The sequence below is a fragment of the Paralichthys olivaceus genome, chromosome 17 (assembly GCF_024713975.1).
Source record: "Paralichthys olivaceus isolate ysfri-2021 chromosome 17, ASM2471397v2, whole genome shotgun sequence".
Lineage (NCBI taxonomy): Eukaryota > Metazoa > Chordata > Actinopteri > Pleuronectiformes > Paralichthyidae > Paralichthys > Paralichthys olivaceus.
In genome coordinates this window covers 17,772,110-17,799,653 of record NC_091109.1, presented here as the reverse complement: position 1 = coordinate 17,799,653, position 27,544 = coordinate 17,772,110, and the positions used below count along the sequence as shown (strand labels likewise).

The following is a 27,544-nucleotide window of genomic DNA, read 5'->3' as shown; positions in this document are numbered from 1 at the left end:
CACAACACTTTAACTCAACACTTTAACGCAACACTTCAACACAACACTTCAACACAACATTAAAAGCTTCATGTGATGAGAGAAAATCTTTTCTGTTCATTTGATTTCAGCTGTAATTCTTTGTTTTAATCTCATTTTTATTTCTGAGAGAAACTGACAATAGAGACAACCAACACCTTCACAATAAAAGCTCCCACCCTGTGAATGAGCTCAACGGGCAGCACTTCCGGTCATGACGACTCTAACTTTGAAAGTCTTGAGCTAGCAGTAGCACAACATGTCGGCTCCAGTCGCATTGTTAAAAACCCGTTTGTCGGTTCTTTGCCGGCTTAACTTGTCTCCGCCGATGACGAGGACTCTCCTGGGGACGACTCACCGGGGAAGGTGTCCCGCCGGCGGCAGGTGGATGTCTCAGACAGGTATGGTCCCGGAGCCGAAGCTAACAGGCTAACGATAGCAGCGATGACGTCAGTGGAGGGTCTCCGTGGTAACTGACGTGTGTGAACGTCACGTGATGTCCGGTGGAACGTGGTTTCCATGAACTAATGTTAAATAAAGATGGACGAAACAACTTCTCCTTCAAGTGAAGCCACGTCGACATTATCTCCCCCTGGCGGCAGACTCCAGTACAGGTCAGAAACATGCTCCATGTTAGCAGATGGGACAAACTAAAAGAACTATGGTTCTTATCACACTGAGAGAAACTTATCGAGCCGCATTTCACTGTTAGAGTTATTAAATGGACAGCTGAACCTGACTCCTGATTGGCTGAGAGCGTGTATGGGCGGGACCTCAACAATCATGACTTCTCAGACTCAGCAAATGATGTCATCATCACAAGATGTTTTATTTTGGCTTCATTTCTGGAGGAAGTGGAGACGTGTCGGCCATCTTTATTTACAGTCTTTGCTCTTTATTTAAAATCTTGTGTTTCAATACAAATAACTTATTTATTTAGATGGGATGTGAATTGATTAGCTACAGGAAACAGACATTAAAATGAGCCTCTCCAATGTTAATGAGCTTCTTATTGCATTCACTGAGTTAAATGATGTTACCTTTAGCTCCCTCCTCTGCTCAGACTCGTTCAGCATCAGATCCTCCTCGGTCTTCAGGTGAGAGGTGGAGCAGACAGGAAGGAAGTGATCATGTGATCATGTTGACATCACCTGACACCGTCGTCAGCTCTCATCACCACAAACTGTCTTCACGTCTTCGTCTGTCTTCTACGTGTGTGTCAGCACTTTGTCTCCAGAGACATTTGTTTGTGTGTCTTCATGTTTGTGTCACGTGTTAGAAGCTCATCACCCCCCCCACTCCCTCAGAGGATCAGTGGAGGACGCTCTGCTGTGTCCTCACTTCTCCTGGACTTAGACTTTAAACTGGAGTGAAGGAGGAGACAGACAAACTGAGTCTCACTGTCCTCCAGAGAAGATCCAGAGACCTGAGGAGCTCAGTCTGAAGACGCTCAGCTGGCAGCAGAGTTTTTATCTGTAAAAAGATCAACTCTTGTAGTCTTAATGTCTGAATTTGATTTAAACAGGAGGAAACCTGCAACCACTGGAGGGCGTTAGAGTGTTAGACCTGACGAGGTAATATTCAGTTTCCTTTTCTTTTCTTTTTTTTTTCACGGATCCAGAGGAAACGTGATGAATGTTTTTAAACGTTGGCAGAGTTCTGGCTGGTCCCTTCGCCACCATGATCCTGGGAGATCTGGGAGCTGAGGTGATCAAAGTGGAAAGACCAGGTGTGTCTGAAACTCCTCCCACCTCACGTTATAATCTGTTTCTGCACAGTTGGGGGGAATTATGGGTAATTCTTTCTGTGTGTTTGTTGGACAGGAGCAGGTGATGACACCAGAGTCTGGGGTCCTCCATTCATCTCTTCAGAGAGTGTCTACTTCCTGAGCATCAACAGAAACAAAAAGGTCCAATGCATTCATAAATACATATATACATACATATATATATATATATATATATACATACACACAAATATATACACACAAGATTTCTCACTTCAGGTGCTGTCATGTCCTTCATCTTTATTTACTGTCGCTGTTTTATTTCCAGAGTATCGCTGTTGACCTGAAACATCCACAAGGAGCCAAGATTATCAAAGAGGTAGGACACACAGACAAATACACACAGACAAATACACACAGACAAATACACACAGACAAATACACACAGACAAATACACACAGACAAATACACACAGACAAATACACACAGACAAATACACACAGACAAATACACACAGACAAATACACACAGACAGACAGCATAACTTTGTTTCATTCATTCATCCATTCCTGTGTGTGTGTGTGTGTGTGTGTGTGTGTGTGTGTGTGTGTGTGTGTGTGTGTGTGTGTGTGTGTGTGTGTGTGTGTGTGTGTGTGTGTGTCTGTGTGTGTGTGTGTGTGTGTGTGTGTGTGTGTGTGTCAGCTGACTTCAGTGTGTGATGTGTTGGTGGAAAACTTCCTCCCAGGGAAACTGCAGCAGTTGAATTTAGGGTTTGAGCAGCTGATCCAAGTGAATCCTCAGATCATCTTCTGCTCCATCTCAGGTACGACTCACATCTGTCAACAGCTGTTCACACAGAAAATGATTGATTATCATAGAAACTGTCCACTGAGCTACTGTAAAAGACCTGGCTGCCTCCATAGAGAGGGCCCACTCCTGATGTAAATATAAAGTATGTAAATATAAAGTATGTAAATATAAAGTGAGTAAATATAAAGTAATTATATTATTCATCTGTGATGAAGCTGCGTTTGTGGATCAAGACAAAATGTTTAGAATCAGAAAAACTTCTTGTTTCTTTCATCTCACTTCTCCAGAATCAGAGTTTTCAGTCTGGGGTCGTTGAAAGGTCTGTTAGTGTCTGTTAGTGTGCACAAGACACACACACCAACCACCTCTACTACAGTAACACTGACCCCTGCAGTTCTGTAACTTAGCCACTAGATGTCGCAGGACTCCACAGTAGACAAGACTGTTTCACTCAGCTGCTCCCTCTGCAGGTCTTGAAGAGAAGTTTATTCACGAAGCGCATTTGAACAACTTAAAACAATAAAAACATAGAGACAAGAGCAAAATAAAATCAAATATAATACAAAAGGACATAATTATTATGACAAAATAAGACAAAATAGATACTGAGCAAAATGGAATTAAATAAAAAGGAGTGACATAAAAATTCAATTGAACAAAATGAAGAGTAAAGTAATATCAAATAATGTGTAATGAACTAAACATCTTTGAATAAAAAGGACAGTAAAAACCTGAGTAAACCTGTGAATCTTCAGTTTAACCAAAAACTGTAAAAGGTGCTAATTAATTTAATTTAACTTTCATTCAAAAACAAGATCTTCATCTCATCAGAAAAACAGACTGTAAATAAAGATGGACGACACGTCTCCACGTCTTCTCCACAGATGAACCGGATTAGAGTCAGAATCAACTTTATAACGTCCAATGTTTTTAATCCGAATATAATTTATTACCTCCTTAAAAAAACGTACCATTTATGAACTTTCAGTTTTTGAAAATAAAATTAATAAAAGAAAACAAACATCAAAACTTCAGAAACAAAAGAAAAACAAAGGATCTTTATTTTCAAAATATAGAAATATATAAAGTTTCAATTGTTTTCATCCTTTAGATTTTATTTCACTGTTTTTTAAAGCCACCCACTCGATCTTTCTTTCCTGTCTTTTTTCTCCACAGCTTTAACCACATTTTTTTCCTCTCCCTCTTCCCTGTCCTCCCATTCTTCAGGAAAAAACTACATTACCCAGGAGGCCTCATTAAGCTGCAGCAGCTGGATGCAGCAGGCAGATTTACAGCCTGGTTTGGTCGTGAGCTGTCTGAGGCGCTTTAGAGATTCATGTCCTGATCCCCTGAACCTGTAATTCTTCTCAGTTTGTAACAAAAGGAAGAACACGGAACCTGAGGCTGTGTGTTAGACTCAGTTACAGCAGCTCCCAGATCAGTCTCCAAACCGTGGAGTGAGAAACCCTAACTATTTACAGTCATTCATCTTTATGAACAGTCTGTGAATAGAGAATAAAATACAGTGTATTGTTGTTGTATTGTAGTAGATAAGTACAGTCTTACTCATGTTTGGTTCATACAAGTTAAAGAACAGAAAGTGAAATCTGATCCCATTATCACTGGAGACGTACGAGACACCACTCATGATATAGTTTGGAAACATCCATCCATCACTAGAGTCTCAGTTTGAGGTCATGTGACAGTAAAGCGCTGAGCTGGTTGTCATGTTAAAATCATGGATGTTTGTTGTTAATATGAAGCAACAGTCATCTTAACAAACAGCTGGAATCTTCTTCTCTTGGAAGAGGAGACGCTGAGAGGTCGAGAGTTTGATTCCCTGTTATGTTCCCTCTCAGGTCCGAGAGAACCGGTCCATTAGCATAGAGACAATAATTGTGTGTGTGTGTGTGTGTGTGTAGGTTACGGACAGACAGGTCCTCGGTCTCAGAGTCCAGGCTACGACTCCATCGCCTGTGCGATGTCAGGGATGATGCACATCACTGGGCCAGAGGTCAGTTTATTTAATTGTTGTTATTGTTGTATTATGTGACCTTTAGGGACAAAGCTCCTGCAAACATTATAGTCACTAACTCAAAATCCTGAAATGCAATAAATACAGAAACACATGTAACGAGGATGAACAGAGCAGAGGTGTGACGCCTCCATGTGGACAAACACCAACATAACAGATCGATCGCCAGTTCAGATTTTAAACTTCAGCTCAGTAACTCACTGAGAGTCACAGCTTCAGCTGTCAGGTGATTCAACAGATGAGCATTGAGCTCTATGAAGAATTCATTTACCAAGAAATGAAAAATGTTTCTATATATATAAGTAAGGGATGGACCAGATCCAGAACTATAGGCTTTAGCAAAGAGGAACATTTTAAGTTTATCCTTGAATGTAGAGATGGTGTCTGACCCCAGAGTGGGAGCTGGTTCCACAGGAGAGGAGCCTGGTAGCTGAAGGTTCCTCCTCCTGTTCTCCTCTTACGGACTCTAGAACCACAGGAGAACCTGTGTTTTGGAGTGAAGTGATCTATTTGGATAATGAGGTGTTATGAGCTCTTTGACATATGAAGGGCTTGATTGCCTTGCCCTCACCTCCCATAACGAATAGTTTCTGCTGGCAGGGCGGTGAGCCGGTGCGTCCAGGTGTTGCTATGACGGACCTGGCTACGGGGCTGTACGCACACGGAGCAATAATGGCTGCACTGCTGCAGAGACAAAGGACGGGGAGAGGAGTTCACATTGACTGCAACCTGCTGTCCTCCCAGGTAACGTGTGTGTGTGTGTGTGTGTGTGTGTGTGTGTGTGTGTGTGTGTGTGTGTGTGTGTGTGTGTGTGTGTGTGTGTGTGTGTGTGTGTGTGTGTGTGTGTGTGTGTGTGTGTGTGTGTTGTGAAGCAGCAGATTGTCGACTCGTTCACAACAACAGGAACATGTGGGGGACATTCAGGTGAGGGGTGGAGCCTGTAGAGCAGCAGGAGGCGGGACATGGCGTCTAAACTGTGTAAAGATCAGTGTTGTTGTTTACAGCTCGTCCACACGGCGTCGGCCCTCATCACCAAAACATCTGGAACCTCCTCGTCTGTCCACGTGGACGTCTTCGTCTTCTACGTGTGCGGCTCCTCTTCTTCATCCTGAGACATTTGTGTTCTTCAGTTTGTTTAATTTGTAGAAACTTTTCAGGACAAACAGCACATTTATCGGTTATTTCTCCTCAGCTTTTGTTGCAGTGCATTGTGGGGTTTTAACTCGTCCTAATCATCCACTCTGCCTCAGTCGGAGGAAAATAAACCGGCAGCTGAATAAGACAGAAGTAAAAGCAGAGTTTTCACTGTTGTGTTGGAGGTTGGCTGATGTTGTGTGTCTGATTTCATCCAGATCAATGAGGTGGTGTTGACATGAGAGATAATCACAAGTGTGTCTGCGTGTCTGATGTCCAGCTAATAACTAACCCTGGAAACATGCAGGTATTTAAACAAGCTGCAGATTTATCCTGAAAAATCTGAAGAGTTTAAACAAACTCGTCAATATTCCTCCCAGTGTTATGTCTGTATAAACAAAGCCAACCGAACATAATCCTCAAACCTGGGAGCTGGAGTCACACGTCGCTCTGGACTCTGAAGTATGAGAGACGCCCAGGGTGCGTTTGATTTGTCGCGTCAGGACGTGCTACTTGTATGACAGTGTTGCTTTTAAAAAGTTGTTTATGTTTTATATGTTGTCATTTTTCACGTCTGTCAGCTGGTTTGGAAACTTCATGTTCGTCAAGAGAAACTTCCCAGACAGAGTTTAAAATAAAAACAGAAAAATGAGTTTCCTGTCACAGAAGCTGGAGATGATTTTAATCTTCAGGAGAAAAAACTTTTCTTCCCCAGGTGGTGAAACTCTATGTTTAAATCTGGTTTCTACATTTTCTCTTCCACCTGCCAGACAATGGTTTGATGGTTTAATGTAAAGAAGGGTTGTAGGTGGATGGATAGATAGATAGATAGATATATTGAGGAAGGATGGATAGATAGATAGATATAGAAATCTTCTATTTCCTGTATAAATCTATATATATGACCCTGAACCATAGACTGTATAATATGTATTAATCTATATATAATGTTAAACCACAGACTGTATATAAATACAGTCCTTCACAGTCCTCACTACGTGTTCACGTCCTGTTTTAGAGTTTGAACAGAATAATCAGGGTTTCTAAGCAGACGAGTGATTGACAGCACCACCCATCAGTCTGCTCCAACACGACAGCGTCTTTTAAAAGGTTTCTTCTGCTCTTCTCTGATTTCCCTTCTGATCGTCCATGACCTTCTGCTCGCTCTGTCACCACAACAGAAGTTCCAAAGTTAGAGGACTTAAGTTGCTTCACATTTATAATTTTGCTGTGTAGAGTTTTTATGGACCAATCCTGAGTCAGTCTCGGCTGTCAATCATGAGCCTGTTTGTATATCATCAAATAACGAATTATCTGAAACATGAACTCTTGAAACAACAGAGTGTGATAAGAACGACCTAAAAAGACAGAAACAAGCTTTGAAAAACATAATTTTGACATCAATCCAATTGTATCTGTATAGCCCATATTCACAGTTTGTCTCATGGGGCTTTAACAAGAGTAAAGAAAACTTTGAACAAATAAACCATAGAGAAGTGTGAGGATCCGTCTCCCAGGACGGACAGAAGTGCAACAGATGCCACATGTAATGGAGAACATCAACAGTACTGCAGCACTGGGCAGAACAAACAGTTTGTAGCATGATGGAAGGTAAACATCTACTTTGATTTTTCTGCTAACATGGAGGAGGGTTTATGACCTATACTGCAGCCAGCCACCAGGGGGAACTTTTGGCTTTACTTTTGGGAGGTCTAATGTTGTCCATCTTTATTTAGTATGTCTATGGATCAGACATTCATCTCCATCCAGCGCCATCATCAGGTCAAAATGTCTTTTGTTTTATTTCATTGATTTGAGACTAAACAAGTTTCTCTGTTTCTCCTCGATGTTTTTCTGTTTAAATCCAGCAGCATAACTTAATAAAGAACCTCAGAATTGACCGATTTCATTCATTTGCTCACGCTTTCTTTGCGACAATGTTGCTGCATCAGCACCTTGTCTGTAAAGAACCCTGTGTGTTCACTGTGCTGGTGCCGCAGGGTCGCGGGTCAAACGAGGGATGGGATCGACTTGGAAAAAGCCTTGAGGCTGATTTGTTTGCCAAGAGTCATGAAAATCAATTTGCAGGTTTTCAGCTGCTTGTAAATTCAGTAAAGCTGCAGAGCTGAAGGTGGGCAGCTGGTCTCTCTCCAGTAGTTTAGCAGTGAAAATGAGAAAGACCATTTGTGGCTTTTAGTTCTTTCAGGAATGAGAGACAAGTCTGCGTTGACCTCCATCATCAGGGAGGTGAGAGACTGAGGACAGCTCAGATTTAACACCAGTCCACCTCTCGCTCTTTCAGGTTTCCTGTCTCAGCCACATCGCTGCTAACTACCTGAACGCAGGGAAGGAGGCGAGGCGCTGGGGGACAGCCCACGAGAGCATCGTACCTTACCAGGTAACACCCTGAACACCCGACCGTCTGTCCGTTTTTAAAAACACATCACAGGAGGTGATAATTTAGCTTTAATAAAATATTACAGGCAGACTTTAGGAGTCTTGTTATTTTCCAAATGAAGAACTGGATCCAAAATGTGGCGAGCTGTCTGAACTCAACTCTATGAACAAAAGACGAGGAACATTGTTTTTCTTCCATCCTTCTTTTGTTCCTGTCATCTGTGATGTTTTCAGGTTGTGTTTCCGTGATATCTCAAGAAGGCCTCGAGGGAATCCTCTCACATTTGACACAAACACTCACAGATGACATGATTTGATTTTGGTTGTCAACGGTTAAGGTCATGGCAGTCTCACTTTTTTTTTCTTGAACATGAATTCTTAAGATCAGTTTGAGGGAATGTCTTCAATAATGGTACGAACATTGACTTGGACTCACGGATGAACTGATCAGATTTTGAAAGGTCACTGTGACCCCTCCCTTTATCAGCCTGGATACAACCTGAGTTGGTTCACATTATTGAGACACACACACGCACAGATAAATGGCAGTTCTTCCTGATGTTTTGCTCCATCTGCTCCATGAGAATGTGGCAGCGATGGCAGCTTGATTCTTGTGGTGCTCGTCTCCCATTATTGTCTGATGTTCAGATCTAATCTTTGTGCGAAACACCTTTCCCACAATGCTGCGCTTCCCTGAATGCGGAGTTGAAAGCGGAGCACAGGTTTGCCTGTGATCATGACAGTTGAAACAACAGAAATGTTGTTGTTTTGCAGTAGCACACAAACGTGCAAGCCAATCTACGGTGCACACTAAGGCTTGCGTGCAGAATAACACACGCTGTCCATTTAGCACTTTTGTCTTAATGAATATGCAATACCGGGTGTTTCTACCAAATATTGGGAGGTTTAGTTGCAAATACTTTAATTTAACACACACATTGTGATTTACAAAGCCTGAAAGTTATTGCGGTGATTGTGACTGCATCTATATTTAATACGTTGGAAAGGTAGGTGCTAATCGGTACAGCATTACGCACAGATGGTGCAGTTATTGTGGTGAAGAGGAGACGGCAGGAAAAAGACGGAGAGAACAGGTTCTTTTTAGAAAGTGAACCTTCTGCTCAATATTGGTCGGAGGCATCTCTTCCACTGACCCCCCCCCCTCCTGTTTTATTTGCCAAGGTTTTATAATGAGCTATTTTTTCCTTTCTTTTTCTTATGTCCTGCCATCTTCTCTTAATTTCATAGTTTTTTTCTTTTACCCTGATCCTTTACTTTCTCTCAGATTCTCTCTCAGATCGTGTTTCTTTGAGTTGTGTTAATATTTCTTTGCTCAACAACGTGTGTTTGCCTCCTCACTCACACCTCCAGCTCTGTGGCATTAAATGTCACTCTGCTCTCCGTAATGCTCCATGATGCAAAACACTCATTTCAACACGACTGCCTCGACCAGGTTTGCACCTTTCATCATTTACTCAATTATTTTTAGTAGATCAGCCACAAAACGCCACAAACAAAACGTGCAATCTGTTATAACGCACACGCAACTTAGCACTTTTGCTCCTGTTGGACACATTGATTTAACCCTGGAAGCAAAATGATCTAGAGTCAAGATTGTCATCTTCATGCGAGAGTCTGTGTTTGCTCATATGTTGAGTGCACCTTCGTTACAACTGTTCTCCCCATTATCATCACCCTTTTATCTCCGTGCTTGGTCTCCTCCACCCCCCGAGGAAAACGTCAGGCTCTTTAGCTGCTAAACTAGCTGCTCGGACGGACTCGACGAAAGTGGCTGTTTTTACAGCTGCTTCTGTGAAAACATTTTAAGACTCAACCAGACGGGAATTGTGTTGCAAAACCAAACTCAGAGCCTGGAACACAGACCTGCAGGTGGCGCTAACTGAAACATGGTGGAGGAGCATCGGCTCTGTGACACTTCTGCTGGATTTGATGGTTTTGAGTTTTGTGGAAATTATCGTAACTCCCCTGTGGACTAGGTTACCCACAACTCTCTGAGACTGTAGTTGAAAGAGAGGCTGCGTTCAGAGCTGAGCACTGAATGTAGAGTGACTAAAGGGTTAGTGGTCTGAACATAAACACACACACAGTACTGCTGTTTGTGTGTGTCGTGATGTACCACAGAAGTTCTTGTCTCTCTCTCTTTTCATGTGGCGACGAGTATTTATTACAAACAATTGTGAGAGGACTAGAAAGTAAAGATTAGGGGAAGACAACAATTAGGGAGGAAAAGAAAGACGAGTTGAGGGGAGGAGGAGAAGAAGAAAAAAAGATGAATAGAAGAATTGGTCTTTAAAAAAAGCTTCAGTTTGTTAAACTCATTTTAAAACTCATCAGATCCTCAGCACACAAAAGTCTGGATTTAATTGGTGTTAGTTTTATATGAACCTGATGAGAACTGAAGATTATTCACATCAACATGAACTAAACATCATGACACAGTTTAATGCACTTGACCACATGGAGGAGGACACAGGCACGGATTGTTCTGATTTAACCACAGAGGGAAGGAGAGGAAGAAGTGGAGGACGGGAAGAAGATGAGGAAGAAGACTTCAAACAACTTTATTTATGAAACATGTTCAAGGACTCTTAAAGACTGTAAAGCAATTATAAGCTATATATTTTCTGAGTTTGTTTCACCACAGAGAAACGTGTTATCAACCACCCAAGCAAATTTGACTGCTTAAAAAAATTCATTTACAATCCTTATGTCGAAACGCCAAAACACCACATGGAGCACAACCAAGCTAAAGCTCAGTGTTGTGTTTAGTTGCAGCGTCGACTGTTCACAGCTTCCTTTCTCACCTTCGATTCTGCTAAAAGTTAAGAAGTCGTTCTCCCCCAGTGATACAGGACCTGTTCAACACAGCCCTGAAACCTGTTCTAACTCTTCATCACACACATCCAGCTGATACGACCACAGAAGATCTGTGAGCCGGTGTTCAGGCTCTTTTCTATGTTTCTTAGGTTTTTGTTATTTCTAATTTGCCACTTTTCTAATGTTTGTCTGTGTCTGTTTCAGGGCTTTGAAACCAAAGACGGACACATTGTTGTTGCTGCAGGAAACGACAAACAGTTTGTCAAAGCCTGTGAGGTACGTTTTAATATTACACCTGTAACAAGTTTGATTATTTCTTGTTTGTAAGTCAGATGATGTAAAAAGCAGATTAAAGGGTAGATCCACTATAACATCATTTCTTGGTAAACTTTTCAGGGATTCAAATCTCAGATCTTAATATTCCACAGTTCAATGTTTTGTGACGGATAAATAATTACATTTTTGTGTTTTATTTTTCGTTGTACGACAGGAATCTCTCAGTTTGTATTTGCAGCAGAGTCTGAGGAGAGGATGTGAACTGATGCAGTCTCATGTTACATCATCACAGTAAAAACTAAAGAGAGCGGAGGTGGTTTTTTTTGGTGTCCTGAGTTTTTTTTCCACTTCTTCCAGAAAACTTTGTCTGGAGGTTTTTACAACAGGTGACAGTGGAGACATTGCTTTTGTCCACAGAGACGCAAATCAACCAAAGTTAGGATCTTTAACATTTGAGATAAAACTTGAGAAACTTGAAACTATTTACTGATGCGACTGAGAAGTAGAGTCATTTTCTTATACATGAGACTTCAGTCTCTTTATATGAACAATGTTTATAGAAAGAGACCTGCTACCTGGAAAATCCTCCATTATCACATTCACACACCACCTGCAGCCCTGATTGGTTCTGGTCATGTCACATGATTCTACACTGATCGGGTAGTTTATTGTGTTGTCGATGTGATGTTATGTTTTTTTGTGTTTATAGGTTCTGGAGCTGATTCAGCTGAACGAGGATCCAAGATACAAAACCAACAAACTGAGAGTACAGAACCGCAAAGAACTGCTACACACACTGTCCCAGAGGTACACAAACACACACACTGTCCCAGAGGTACACAAACACACACACTGTCCCAGAGGTACACAAACACACACACTGTCCCAGAGGTACACACACTGTCCCAGAGGTACACAAACACACACACTGTCCCAGAGGTACACACACTGTCCCAGAGGTACACACACTATTACAGAGGTACACAAACACACACACTGTCCCAGAGGTACACAAACACACACACTGTCCCAGAGGTACACACACTGTCCCAGAGGTACACAAACACACACACTGTCCCAGAGGTACACACACTGTCCCAGAGGTACACAAACACACACACTGTCCCAGAGGTACACACACTGTCCCAGAGGTACACAAACACACACACTGTCCCAGAGGTACACAAACACACACACTGTCCCAGAGGTACACACACTATTACAGAGGTACACAAACACACTGTCCCAGAGGTACACACACTGTCCCAGAGGTACACAAACACACACACTGTCCCAGAGGTACACAAACACACACACTGTCCCAGAGGTACACACACTGTCCCAGAGGTACACACACTGTCCCAGAGGTACACAAACACACACACTGTCCCAGAGGTACACAAACACACACACTGTCCCAGAGGTACACACACTATTACAGAGGTACACAAACACACTGTCCCAGAGGTACACACACTGTCCCAGAGGTACACAAACACACACACTGTCCCAGAGGTACACAAACACACACACTGTCCCAGAGGTACACACACTGTCCCAGAGGTACAAACACTGTCCCAGAGGTACACAAACACACACACTGTCCCAGAGGTACACACACTATTACAGAGGTACACAAACATACTGTCCCAGAGGTACACACACTATCCCAGAGGTACACAAACACACTGTCCCAGAGGTACACACACTGTCCCAGAGGTACACACACTATCACAGAGGTACACACACTGTCCCAGAGGTACACACACTATCACAGAGGTACACACACTGTCCCAGAGGTACACAAACACACACACTGTCCCAGAGGTACACACACTATTACAGAGGTACACAAACACACTGTCCCAGAGGTACACACACTGTCCCAGAGGTACACAAACACACACACTGTCCCAGAGGTACACAAACACACACACTGTCCCAGAGGTACACACACTGTCCCAGAGGTACAAACACTGTCCCAGAGGTACACAAACACACACACTGTCCCAGAGGTACACACACTATTACAGAGGTACACAAACATACTGTCCCAGAGGTACACACACTATCCCAGAGGTACACAAACACACTGTCCCAGAGGTACACACACTGTCCCAGAGGTACACACACTATCACAGAGGTACACACACTGTCCCAGAGGTACACACACTATCACAGAGGTACACACACTATCACAGAGGTACACACACTGTCACAGAGGTACACACACTGTCCCAGAGGTACACACACTATCACAGAGGTACACACACTGTCCCAGAGGTACACACACTGTCCCAGAGGTACACACACTGTCCCAGAGGTACACACAATGTCACAGAGGTACACACACTATCCCAGAGGTACACAAACACACTGTCCCAGAGGTACACACACTGTCCCAGAGGTACACACACTATCACAGAGGTACACACACTGTCCCAGAGGTACACACACTATCACAGAGGTACACACACTATCACAGAGGTACACACACTGTCCCAGAGGTACACACACTATCACAGAGGTACACACACTGTCACAGAGGTACACACACTGTCCCAGAGGTACACACACTATCACAGAGGTACACACACTGTCCCAGAGGTACACACACTGTCCCAGAGGTACACACACTGTCCCAGAGGTACACACACTATCACAGAGGTACACACACTGTCCCAGAGGTACACACACTATCACAGAGGTACACACACTATCACAGAGGTACACACACTGTCCCAGAGGTACACACACTATCACAGAGGTACACACACTGTCCCAGAGGTACACACACTATCACAGAGGTACACACACTGTCCCAGAGGTACACACAATGTCACAGAGGTACACACAATGTCACAGAGTTTCTCACACACACATGCACACACACCTTGAGGAGGTTTCCTCAATTTTGGTTTCCACATTCACTTGGACCGATGAGATGAACTGATTCGTTTTTGGATATTGAAGGTCAAAGGTCACATTGACCTCAAATGAATCTGCGGAGGCGTCCAACCGCAGTCCTGTGATTTAAGTTTGGTTTTCAATGGAAATGTGATCATTTCAGATTCCTGCAGAAGAACACAGCGGATTGGCTAAGGAGTTTTGAGGGCTCAGGTGTTCCTGTTGGACCAATCAACAGCATCCAGGAAGTGTTTTCTGACCCTCAGGTAGAACACAGACACACAAATACACACACACACACACACACACACACACAGAGACTCTGTTGTTGTCATCATTTTTCATGATGGTGAATATGACAATAAAGGATGCCACCGGGGTCTCCCACACACAGCCAGAGACAAACATGTTGCTTTGCAGCATCTTTACTAAATCAAACATAAACTCACACAACTCTTAAATTTAGTTGGGTTTGGGTTATTTCTGCTGGCGATAGCTTTACCATCCAGCTCAGTTCAGTCTGTCTCATCCTGTGTCTCATCCTGTGTCTCTGCTCGTGTGTCTCTGCTCGTGTGTCTCTGCTCGCGGGTCTATGTTTGTGTCTCTGCTCATGTGTCTGCTTGTGTCTCCCCCTTTTGAACCAGAGGACAGATCAGCTAACAGCCCTCAGTTGATTGTTCCACTCTGTGCCCACAGTGAATTATTGTGTTTGTGGGTAAACTTTTATTCTGAAGCTTGTGTTGATGTTGTTCTGGTGAACAGTGATCAGACAGCAGCAGTTATTATTTATTTAGCCGTTAGCAGAGCGCTAAATCTAGATGTTGCAGTCCAGACGTTTATTTGTGTTTTCGGTATGTGAAGGTTAAATCAGATATTTAACATGAACATGTTAAGTAACGTGTCATCAGCTGTTAATTCTGTTTGAACTTGTTGTTGTATTAGACACGATTAATCATATTAAACATGAAACTATATATAATGGTAATAATCTGGGGAAATAAATCTGCAGCAGCTGAAGAAGTTTGTCGTCAAATTGCAGAAAGAAGTGTGTTTCTGTTGTTGTGGAACTTTAAAAGTCTTGTAGAGGAGTAATGGATGAATGAAAAGCTTGTGAGTGTATGTGTGTGTGTGTGTGCGTGTGTGTAGTTGCTTCCACACAGCAGCTCTGCAGTGAAGCTGTTGCTAATCAGACGGTAGGAAGTCACCACTCGACCACCAGAATCTGGAAGTGATTTGGAAAAACTCTCTCTCTTCTGTCACGTACCAAACATCCGCATCCAGATTTAGTGCAAAGTTTAAGCAGAATTTATGTTTAGGCCAAACATGCAAACATGCGATTCATTGAGCATCTCCTCAGTAAAGTCAGGAACATCTGGAACCTTCTCAGTGAGCGAGTGGGCGTGTCTCTGAGGTTTCTAACACGTGACGTGAAACTGAAGAACACAAATGTCTCAGGATGAAGAAGAGGAGCCGTACACGTAGAAGACGAAGACGTGGAAAGACGAGGAGGTTCCAGATGTTTTAGTGATGAGGGCCGACGCCGTGTGGACGAGCTGAAAACAACAACACTGATCTTTACACAGTTTAGACGCCATGTCCCGCCTCCTGCTGCTCTACAGGCTCCGCCCTTCACCTGAATGTCCTCACATGTTCCTGTTGTTGTGAACGAGACGACAATCACACACACACTGACTACACAACATGACTACACAACATGTCTACACAACATGACCACACAACATGACTACACAACATGTCTACACAACATGACTACACAACATGACTACACAACATGTCTACACAACATGACCACACAACATGACTACACAACATGTCTACACAACATGACCACACAACATGACCACACACTGACTACACAACATGACTACACAACATGTCTACACATCATGTCTACACAACATGACCACACAACATGACTACACAACATGACTACACAACATGACTACACAACATGTCTACACAACATGACTACACAACATGTACAGATGTACACAGCCTCTCTCTGCCGTGTCTCTTGCGTGTGGTTTCCAGCTGTTCCTTTATTGTCACTGTTTTCTCTCGTGTTTTTTCTTCACTCACCGTTTTATTTTGAAGTTCTCAGTTATTTTTACCTTTTGACCGTTTCCTGTCCCTCTGCCCTCTTTGTGCTCTGTCTCTCCCCCAGAAGTTCAGCAGTAATCGACCTTGTTTTTACGACTACAAACCCTCGTCCATGTATCTGTCATGTCGTCTGGGCAGCGGCCAGGCCCTGCAGAAAATATCCAGCTGAATATGGTTTAAATATCCTGACTACTGGTGCGTTTGATTTATCTCAGCTGAAACCTAAACAGCCTCTGAAGTGAATACCTAACATGTAAGATCAAATAAATCAACTGCTCCTCGGCCTCAGACCATTTCTGGCAGAAGGCGGTGCCTTGCTCTGTGCTTGGCTAATCTTGCTCCAATTGGGGTAAACAAGAACTCTAGGATTTAACCCTTAACTCTTAGTGATGTTTGATCACTGCCTGGCTCAAGAGTGTTAATCATCATACTGTGGTAGACTCAGTGCCTTCCTCTGGTGAAATGATCTGTGTTTGCTGAAAGTGTTGGTGACGTTTTCTTGGGAATTCAACGTGTGACCTTGGTGATGTGCCATGCTTTATGGTTTGGGGCTAACTTGGTGGTGCCTTTCTCATGCTCTTCATGGGACTCAGGGAATTGGACTCCCAACCCTTGCAGCACTAGTTAGCTGCACTGTCATTACTGCCTTGCTCAAGGAAAACTATCCCCTCACCATGTTACCACAAATCTAAGTGACTTGCTCCAGGGAAGTGAACCTGTAACCCTGATTGTGTGAGTGCCTTGCCCTAGAGGAAGGCAGACTTAATCATGAGTGCCTTAAGATCAGGGCTTTGAACCTGCAACTCTTTCAATGCCTTGCTTTGCTCACTGTCCATCAAACCCTCATTCCATTGTCTTTAAGAAAGGATTAGGGTTCAATAAATTACCTTTATTACTGTCTGGACATTGTCAAATCAAGCAGGGATGTCATAAAACTGATGCTGCAGAAGACGTCACTCTTCCAGATAACTCCCGTTCCCAGGTCATGAGGACCGAACATCGTCGACTGGAGAGCAAAGCGAAGCTCCAGCCACATTCTTAGGAAACACTCCCTCCATGCAGACTGGAGCGAAGTTCTAAGACGAAAAGATTCCTCTGAGGTCACCGAAGTCAAATCATATGTGTAATAAGACAAAATGGAGCATGTGACTTCCACATTCTGTCCATGTTTGTTATATATATTGGGATGTTGGACTCTGTTCAAGAGAAGGATCAGAGAGTTTAAAGTCGTCTTTTAAAATCTCTGATATGATGTAGTTTTTCCAAATTCAAAATATATTAAGGGAAACAATCTGTCTGTAGCATACGTGTCTGTAGACTGTTTATAAACATTTTCGTAGACTCGTAAGTATGGAAACGAAAGCCAATGTGCCTGACACCTGTGTTCTCTGTCTGACCAGCAGGGGGTGAATCCACTGGTAGTTTCTGGTTGAACATTTATTTGTTAAACAGAGTATAGTACCAACAGAAAGTACAGATGGGTACTGGTACCGAATTCCAGGTTCTGGGACCGGTATCGGTATTGTTTCAAATGTGAAGTGTACCCAACCCTAGCAGTCTCAGTCAGGCTCCACTGCAGCTCCTCCAAATACGGTTACTTCTGGTTTCAAAAAAACACGATGGTGCTGAACAAAATGTCAAACTGAGGCTCCAAAGCAGCAGCACACAAACCAAATGGTGACGTCACATTGAGTGTTGATATGACCGTTAATACTCGGTCTCTGTTGAGTTAGTGTATGGGTCTATGCAAAATAGATCTTATAAATGCTTGATAACATTGTAGAGTAAAATTGCGAAGAAGCCACGTCCACTTCAAGTTAATACAAATTTGGTTTCTTGTTTTTTCCAGTTTGTGTTTTTTTTAATATTTGCCAACTGTTGGAAAAGTCAGATCATTCCTGAGAAAATCACATCTTTAATAGTCTTTAAAATAAATCTGCCGACTGACATCTTATCACAGTGCGTCACACCAATCATCTTGCCATTTTGCATTGGGTCATATCAATAACAATCAATCAATCAATGACATTATCCTCTTTGTGAAAATTGTCTCACCATGTCACTGCATATAAAGACAAGTAGCTAACCTGCCACGTGTGTTTGTCATGTCATGCTATAACACGTCACATATGTGGGGTTGTTATATTATGAGGGGATAAACAACCAAGTTATGAGGATTTCCTTCTTCAGCTGCCATTTTTAAACTGTTGTTCAATCATCAGAGAAGAAGAATAAAAATGTGTTCCACGACTATAAAAACAGGACGGACACCAGGATGTGATGGATGATCAGAGGTTTAGAACTTTATCAAGTCTTTCTCGACAGACCGGATTCCTTCTCAGCAGATACTGAATTACGTTGAAGGATTGTATCAGGAGAGGCTGAATTTGAAGTCATGTTGACAGACCTGAAGCTTCCTCCAGGTCACGTTGACCTGACTGTTCCCCAGATAAGCTTCAAGCTGACAGCGAAATGCAGCTCGAGGGAAATATATTTCTGCTCTGTATGAGCGCTGGATGGATGAACTTGGAGTTGTAGGGAGGTTTGATGAGTGACTAACAACAAAATGAAGTTTCCCATCTTAATCCGTACAAATTATCTTGGTGTTTCCGATTCACGTTAAATCAAACATTGGTGATAGAAAACAGATTTCAGCCAGAAATCACCCCTGCAGCTTGTTGAAGTCACAAGTGGTTGCAAGTGTGGTTGCACATTTTAAAAGTTGACGCCTGCAGACAGTGTTCTAACCTGAAAAAACGCAAGTGCTTCATAGTCTGACGAAAGCCATGCCTGGTAGTCATAGCTAACGTCAGCACACTTGAAGCCCTGCACCAAAGAAGTGGAACTCTTCGTGGATGAGGAAACGACAGCTGTGTCCATGCTCTACCCGACCCACGAAGGAAGCAGACTTCGCGGGTGGGTTGAAGCAGGACACTCAAGGATCGTTCTGATTGGTCGAACTCAGTTTGTTCCTCCGCTCACAGCTCTGGGTCTGATTGGTCAGTGAATCAAAAAGCAGGAGAGAAGTAAGAAAGAAAAAGACTGAAGAACATGGAGATACCTGAAATGAGGTGGCACATGGCTAACAACCACAAAACTGTGTGTGTCTGTGTGACATTACGGGGACAAAACGTGGGGTACTTAACTTAAGGTTGGGTTTGGTTTGGTTTAGGTAAAGTTAGGGTTAGATAGGGTGTAGAAGCATGTTTAATGTTTACTGTGTGTTCACCTCAGTTTTGCATGTTAGCATGCTAACATTAGCGTACCCCTAATGTTACCTGAATAATACTACCTAATGCTAACAGCTGAAACTGATGTGTCATCACAGCAGAGAGTGTTGGACGAATTAAAGTGAAACAGGCGTCACATGTTTGATTCCTCTTATTTATGCTTGTTTGGTAAAAACGTGAAGCTGTGGAGGAACTGTCGTGGATGTTGATTGGTTGTTTACAGCAGCTGATAGCTCTAAGTGTATCAGCGCCCCCCTGTGGCAGAGTAAACGGTAACCACTTGCTGGCACCATTACCTCATTGAAAATCATCAAAACCCAATGAATCGTGGAGGGTTGGGCCTAGAAGCATCCAACTGTTGAAGGCTTTGTTTCTCAAGGATGGAAGGACACAGTTTAAGGGAAGTTGCACCACTGTGATGCAATTTGTCTTTCAGTGCAGTTGGAAGAGGTCTCTGTGTCGGTGTGTACTAAAATAATAATCACAAATTCACACTATATTCCATTTGTTCAGAATTAGATTTTAGTGAGGAGCCAATGGTAACGTCCGAATCTCCATTTGTGGGATTCAACAATAAATTCAACTCTAAATCAACTTAATAGTTAATTTCATATGATGAAAGATGAATAAATAAGACTTGACGACTTTGTCTCTGGGACAAATAACTTTTTTCAGAAAACCCAGCTCGGACTGTTCATGTCTCCAGCTTTGGTAGTAATCCCTCTGGGTTTGTGTGTGTTTTTATGAGAACTCTTGAATTGTGTAATTCCAGCGGTTTTGTTTCCCTGGTGGTTTCATCTCTGTCTCTGCTGAAAGACTGATGGCCTCAGCACATTCGTCTTTTCCTCCGTCCGTGAAGACTCTTGAAACTCAATTAGAGGAAGAGCAGCTCCAGCCGGCTGATGTCCCCTGCGGGTAATAGCTCTTATCATCTGCTGGACACAACGACAGATTTATTCTTCTGTCTAACTGTGTGTGAAGACCCTGCTGTCCCTTTGTGTGTGTTTATGGACAAAGTATTATATTTGATGGGAAGATGAGAGAAGTTATTTTCATCCCTATGTCCATGTTATTTCTACAGATCAAACTCATCCTTCACAAACTATTCTTCACTTTTGACTGTCAAATTATTTTTTGAAATCACAATGACGGAAGATGGAAAATTTGTTTCCATGAATGAGGCTGAAATGAACAAACAGACTTCCTGAACATCAGAAACGTATCTGTGACTATCAAAATATTAACACTGCTCAAAAAAGATGAAGGGAACCTTCATGTTCACAGTATAAAGTTAAACTTCAGAGATCAATGTGTCCATTTAGAAGAACAAGTGATTGTGAATCAGTTACTTTGCTTTGGTGCAAATCAAAGTAACAACGGGTTCAATGGAGACAAAAGCAAGACGAGCCCCAAATAATGAACTCTGTTATCATTGTGTTGCACCTGCAAGAAAGCTTCATGGTGGACGGACTAACGGACAGGAAGTGACACGTCACTGCTTTAATCTTCAAAGACAGAAATAAATATTTCTCCAAATAAAAATAAAAATTACTGGTTAACAAAGCAGGATGAAGAGCATTATTCATGTCAGGAGCTGAAATCACACGGGAGCTTTACCATCCAGACCACAGCTTTTACGTAACGCGTCTTAAACTCCCGTTCACAACTAATAAAAAAACCAGTGTGGAGCTTCACAGGAACGAAAACGCTGCGGAATTCAGAAGCGGCTTTGATTTTCAAGGTCAAAGTGAGAGCAGCAGGTTCAGGCTCAGATCTTTACACACACACTTACAGTCCTTGATGTTGCAGTAACATGATGTAACAGCCTGGATAACTCCCATGGGTGCTGGTTAGTCGACTTAATGGACGCCACAGTTTTAGCTTCAAAGACTCTGGGAGGGGGTGAGCTGGAGGAGGGGTGTTGTATAAATAGAGTGACGGGGAGGGAGGTGTGAGGAGAGCAGGTCATCGTCCTGTCATCACAGGGATTTGATCGTTCTGATTGGTCGAACTCAGTTTGTTCCTCCGCTCACAGCTCTGGGTCTGATTGGTCAGTGAATCAAAAAGCAGGAGAGAAGTAAGAAAGAAAAAGACTGAAGAACATGGAGATACCTGAAATGAGGTGGCACATGGCTAACAACCACAAAACTGTGTGTGTGTCTGTGTGACATTACGGGGACAAAACGTGGGGGACTTAACTTAAGGTTGGGTTTGGTTTGGTTTAGGTAAAGCTAGGGTTAGATAGGGTGTAGAAGCATGTTTAATGATTACTGTGTGTTCACCTCAGTTTTGCATGTTAGCATGCTAACATTAGCGTACCCCTAATGTTACCTGAATAATACTACCTAATGCTAACAGCTGAAACTGATGTGTCATTACAGCAGAGAGTGTTGGACGAATTAAAGTGAAACAGGCGTCACATGTTTGATTCCTCTTATTTATGCTTGTTTGGTAAAAACGTGAAGCTGTGGAGGAACTGTCGTGGATGTTGATTGGTTGTTTACAGCAGCCGATAGCTCTAAGTGTATCAGCGCCCCCCTGTGGCAGAGTAAACGGTAACCAGGAGCATAAGACATTGTCATGACGACAGTTTCGGTCCCTGCTAACTGCTAACGAGGGAACAAGAACGTCTGAACTATATCTAACCACATCTGATTCCTGCTCCCAAGAGGATGAACCCTCTGAAAGTAAATGCCCTCTAAAGCCACTCTCAGGACAAACTTATACTTTTAACCTCAGCTGCAGTCAGAAGTCAGATCATAAATCATGTCTGAAGAAAAGAACCTTCACTCGTTTATTTCTGTTTTTAATTCACTATTTGTGACTTAATCCTCGCTCTAAATAAATAAATAAAACCTCAAGTTCTATAGCGTGTGTGTGTGCGTGTGTGTGCGTGCGTGTGATGACCATATGGATGTAATGATACCCTGCATAACAAGCAGATAGTATTACACATGCACACATGCATGCAATCATATTGTTACACTTGTATGCATGCATGCACAACTACGATGCACACATCAAACACACACACACACACCCAGTTGTGTCAGCAGACTCCTGATAATCTGTTTCTTCTGAAAATATATATTTACATGGAAAATACAGTTTGTTTCAAACATCACAGCACATGTGGTGAACCTGAACACAGCTGCTGAAAATCAAAGTAACTTCAGTTCACACACGTAAATATAGATCAAAGACTGTAAATAAAGATCAAAGACTGTAAATCTCCAGAAATAAAGCTAAAATACCTCGATAGCTGCCATCTTGTGGTGATGACATACTTTACAGTCAGTCTGTGCAGTAGTGACCGTTGGTATCGAGTTCCCGCCCACACACACTCTCAACCAATCCTGAGTCAGTCTCAGCTGTCAATCATGGCGTCGGTTTTTATGTCATCAAATAACTAAATAAACCAAACTGATCAGAAACACTTGAACAAACAACAGTGAGATGAGAACGACCTGAAATGACAGAAACATCTTTAACAAACATTTCTTTAGTGTCGACTTTTCTTAGTTTGGTCCATGTCTTATCTGCTAACATGGAGGAGGAGGGGTTATGATCTACACTGCAGCTGGACATCATCTTTATTTAGTTTGTGGTTTTAACCTGCTGATCATCAAACTAACTTCAGTCAGATACCGCACTTAGTATCTGTTAGATGAAGCTGCAGCCAGTTATCTTATCTCTTATCTCATGTTATCTCTTATCTTATCTCATGTTATCACTTATCTTATCTTATCTTATCTTATCTCATGTTATCTCTTATCTTATCTTATCTCTTATCTTATCTTATCTCTTATCTTATCTTATCTTATTTTATCTTATCACTTATCTTATTTTATCACTTATCTTATCTTATCTCATGTTATCTCTTATCTTATCTCTTATCTTATCTCATGTTATCACTTATCTTATCTTATCTTATCTTATCTCATGTTATCTCTTATCTTATCTTATCTCTTATCTCATGTTATCTCTTATCTTATCTTATCTCTTATCTTATCTTATCTCTTATCTTATCTTATCTTATTTTATCTTATCTTATCTCATGTTATCACTTCTCTTATCTTATTTTATCTCTTATCTCATGTTATCTCTTATCTTATCACTTATCTTATCTTATCTCATGTTATCTCTTATCTTATCTTATCTCTTATCTTATCTTATCTCATGTTATCTCTTATCTTATCTCATGTTGTCACTTATCTTATCTTATCTTATCTCATGTTATCTCTTATCTTATCTCATGTTGTCACTTATCTTATCTTATCTTATCTCATGTTATCACTTATCTTATCTTATCTTATCTCTTATAGGATCAGATCAGAGATAAGACGTCACTGATGTTTGTTTGTTTGTAGGTGAAACACAACAATCTCATACAGGAGATGAATCATCCAACAGCAGGACGCATCAGTGTGCCCGGTCAGTAAACACACACACACACACACACTCACCCAACACAACACACAAAACACACACACACAGACACACACTTAAACACACTCACCCAACACAACACACAAAACACACACACACACTCACCCAACACACACACACACACACACTCACCCAACACAACACACACACACTGACAACACACACAACACACACAACACACACATACTGACAACACACACACACTCACCTAACACAACGCGCACACACACACACACACACACTCACCCAACACACACACACACACTCACCCAACACAACACAACACAACACGCACACGACAACACACACATACTGACAACATACCCAACACACAAACATTCACCCAACTCAATACTCACACAACGCACACATACACACACATTGTGCGTGTGATGTTGTATAATTGCAAAAAAGAGAAAAGAGTGATGAGGTGAAAACGAGATCAGCTGATCTGACGAAGATCATTTATGACTCCACATGATTTCAAATGATATTCATCAGCTGATCCACAGAGATCCTTACTTCCTCCGACCCTTCCTTTCCTTTCTTCTTTCATTCTTTCCCATTTTCCTTCCTTCTTTGTTTCCATCACAGAAACAATGATGGACAAAGAGAGAATGAATAGAGATATTACATAATCGTATTGTTAATTATTCGCCCTGATACACACACACACTCACCCAACACAACACAACACACACACACTTGTTTAGCATCATTGAAGAGGAAAACTCGTAGCTAATGGTTTGAAAATAGCCGAACTGTTCACACTCAAACACAGTCATGCATAAAAGCATGCAGGCCGACAAACACACAGACACACACACTCTCTCTCATGTAATCATGCACGTGTGGGCTCACGCACACACACACACACACACACACATTTGACTGTGAGAGTTCAGCTCATTAGTGGCGTTCTTTAAAAAAACAGCTGATTGTTGCGAGTTTCCTAAAATAACGTTTTTGTTCTGAGTCTCGTCTGTGGAGCAGAACGACACGAGACACATTTAGCTTCTGTCACATTCACACTGTTCTTCAGTGTCCTGAAGTACAGAGCCCTGTACTACCAAGCACACAGTCGTCCTCGTTCTCCTCCCATTGTCTGAGCAGTGATATGAACTCTTTTAAAGGAGGAGCAGCCAGAACATTGATCATTTCATAGACTAACATCAGCTAGTTATTATTCCTGTTGTTGGTGTTATTCCAACTCAACATTTTTAAAAAGAATGAAAACTCTGTTTAACTTTTTCTGTTAACACAGTTTATATTTCCTGCTCAGTTTAGAGTGTTCACAGAAAAATCTCTTAAGATTCTCAAGCTGCTTGTTTCAGAAACAAAAGAGAACAAACGGAACCATGAATAAAAGATGAAAAGATTCAGTGTTCTTATTCAAAACACCTGAGTGACACAAAGAAAGAGTTTGTTCTCAGTTATGTGGAACACTGTGCACTGAGTGATTCAGTCTGACATGACAGGTGATGCACACACACACACACACAGGTGTTTGAAGTAAGGAAAGTCAATCTGCGGCAGAGACAAAAAGCACATTCATCAGTTTTTCAGTTTACGTTAAAGTAAAAGGAAGAAGATTAAGACATTCAGTCTAAATATCGGGATGTTTTGGTCTTGAATTATTCTCTATCTCTGTCTCACAATGTTTAAGAAAGTGATCAAAATCCGGGTTGGTGCAATGCATGCTGGGGGACACCAAAGGTCAGGGACGTTGGTGTAGCGTCTCTATCGTAGACTCGTCTTCAACTCTTGCTTTTCAAACAAGCCTTTCATTCTTCTCTGTAAATGGCAGATGAACGTGCCGGTGGATCAGTGGCTTCAGGAGAATGATGACACCTGAATCTTCACTTTTTATCTTTCTTTTCGTTTTATGTGATTTTAACCTGCGATTGTTTTCTCGTCTTCAGGTCCGGCGGTCCGATTCAGCAGCTTCACCCCAGGTGGACCGACACCCCCTCCGCTGATTGGTCAGCACACTGTGCAGGTGCTGCGGAACACCCTGTCCTACAGTGATGACATCATCAAAGAGCTGCTGGAGTGCAAGGCAGTGGTCCAGAACAAGGTGTTCTGATTGGCCGAGAGAGGAGGCCGATATCAGCTGGCTGAACAAAATACTGTGAATCACTAAACCTTGGATCATTTGATTTTTGAACGTTTCTTTGGCGACATTTAGAGATTGATTGATTGTTTGTACTGAAGTTTGAAGTTTTGAGAAACTTCAATCAATTAAAAAAAAAATACTTATGAATAACACAACCTGGTATGAATAAGTTCTACTGATCACAGTGATCAATGATCTATCAGTAATAAATGATCACCGATCATGTTTTACTGTCTGACTCCAATTTGTCTTCAGCCACAGTAGAAAAAAATTCCCTGAGGCAGGTATCGTGAAGCAGGGCCACCTGCGGACGTCTCCAGAGGCTGGCTGAGGTGACGGACATACCAGCGTGCTGCAAGCCCGGTGGACGAGGTGTGGCGGTCACTGCCTAAACCTCTCCGGACATTCGCTCGGAGCCAAAGTCTGGCTGACCAACAGGAATCTTTCCTACCCTGAGTGTGAGTCCTGCTGTGGGGGAGTGGAGAGAAGAGAGCGGTCGACCGTTGTCTCTCCAGACGCACTGGGAACATTCAGCTCCTGTAGAGGGAAGCAGCTCTGCTGCAGCTGTGTGAAGGTTCTGAACTACCACTCTCTTACAGGAGTCAGGGAGTCCAGATGGACTGAGGTTTGTGGCTCGGACTCTTCCCCTTGTGGCAGCTGGCGTGGGTCCTGTATAAGCCTCCTGTTGAGAAACGGAAGGCTGATGGAGGATTATACATGGAGCTACAGCTCCAAACAGATCCAGAGCTCACCTGGACCTGAGCACTGGGGGGGTGGTCCTTTCTGCTCCTTCCATTGACCTTAGAGTATTTAGTGGTGTCCTGTCCCCAGCTGGCTGATCTCTTTAAACTACTGCAGGAGTGGGTGGACGAACTCTGGTTTTAATGAACTTTAACTTTACAAGTGCCAAACTGCCTATTAAAACTAGCAAAAACAAAATGGTTGGGAAAGGTTGGACTGTCAATCTTCTGTCTGAGGGGTTAGGTGTCAACTCAGCGGAGAGTTGACTGATGATGGTTTCCTGTGTTGGACAGGTCCTGTGTCACTGGGGGAGAATCACTCTGCTGTTAAACTTTTACTCGAATATGTTTAATTCTAGTGTTTGAGTGAGTATGAAATCCTTTATCATTAGTTTATATTAATTTAAATATATGTGTCATAAATAAAGTTGTTTGAAAAGTCTTCTTCTTCTTTTTCTTCTGTGGTTTAACATCAGTGACCAGAGAACCAGCCCTGTCTGCTGGTCACCCGCAGCAAAGCAGGAACACGTTCTCTGAATCTTATGTTTACACATTTTTAGGAATTCGTTGAAAACCTGGATGACAAACAAAACTAGGATCAGAAAGAGGCTGAAGTTCTGAGTAAAGTGTGATTTGATCAATTATTCTTATAAAGGAATATATGATTAAATATGAAGATATTTTTAATAATTAGAAATAAAAAGTAAACCTGGCATGTTTATTCATCATGGATGTTTCACTCCTTC

At 42.2% G+C, this 27,544-nt stretch overlaps 1 protein-coding gene across 8 annotated transcripts; it reads left to right on the top strand.

The window, feature by feature from the left end:
* Positions 1 to 55: 55 nt before the first annotated feature.
* Positions 56 to 27,240, top strand: sugct (succinyl-CoA:glutarate-CoA transferase). Of its 8 annotated transcripts, XR_011238913.1 has the most exons (15): positions 76 to 419; positions 1,544 to 1,592; positions 1,674 to 1,747; positions 1,842 to 1,927; positions 2,073 to 2,123; positions 2,448 to 2,568; positions 4,478 to 4,569; positions 5,191 to 5,334; positions 8,027 to 8,122; positions 11,164 to 11,235; positions 11,945 to 12,042; positions 14,306 to 14,408; positions 23,864 to 23,927; positions 25,865 to 26,516; positions 26,658 to 27,240. XR_011238913.1 is itself a non-coding variant. In XM_069512359.1 (14 exons), exons 1-14 carry the CDS (start codon positions 278 to 280, stop codon positions 23,865 to 23,867), a joined length of 1,275 nt encoding a protein of 424 aa, XP_069368460.1. In that variant the 5' UTR covers positions 56 to 277; the 3' UTR covers positions 23,868 to 23,927. The 8 variants fall into 8 exon arrangements, 7 of the variants coding, with proteins under 7 accessions (XP_069368460.1, XP_069368461.1, XP_069368464.1 ...); XM_069512359.1 differs by lacking the exons at positions 25,865 to 26,516; positions 26,658 to 27,240 and adding an exon at positions 20,266 to 20,408 and having other exon boundaries at positions 56 to 419; XM_069512358.1 differs by having other exon boundaries at positions 74 to 419; positions 25,865 to 27,240.
* The last annotated feature ends 304 nt before the right edge of the window (positions 27,241 to 27,544 follow it).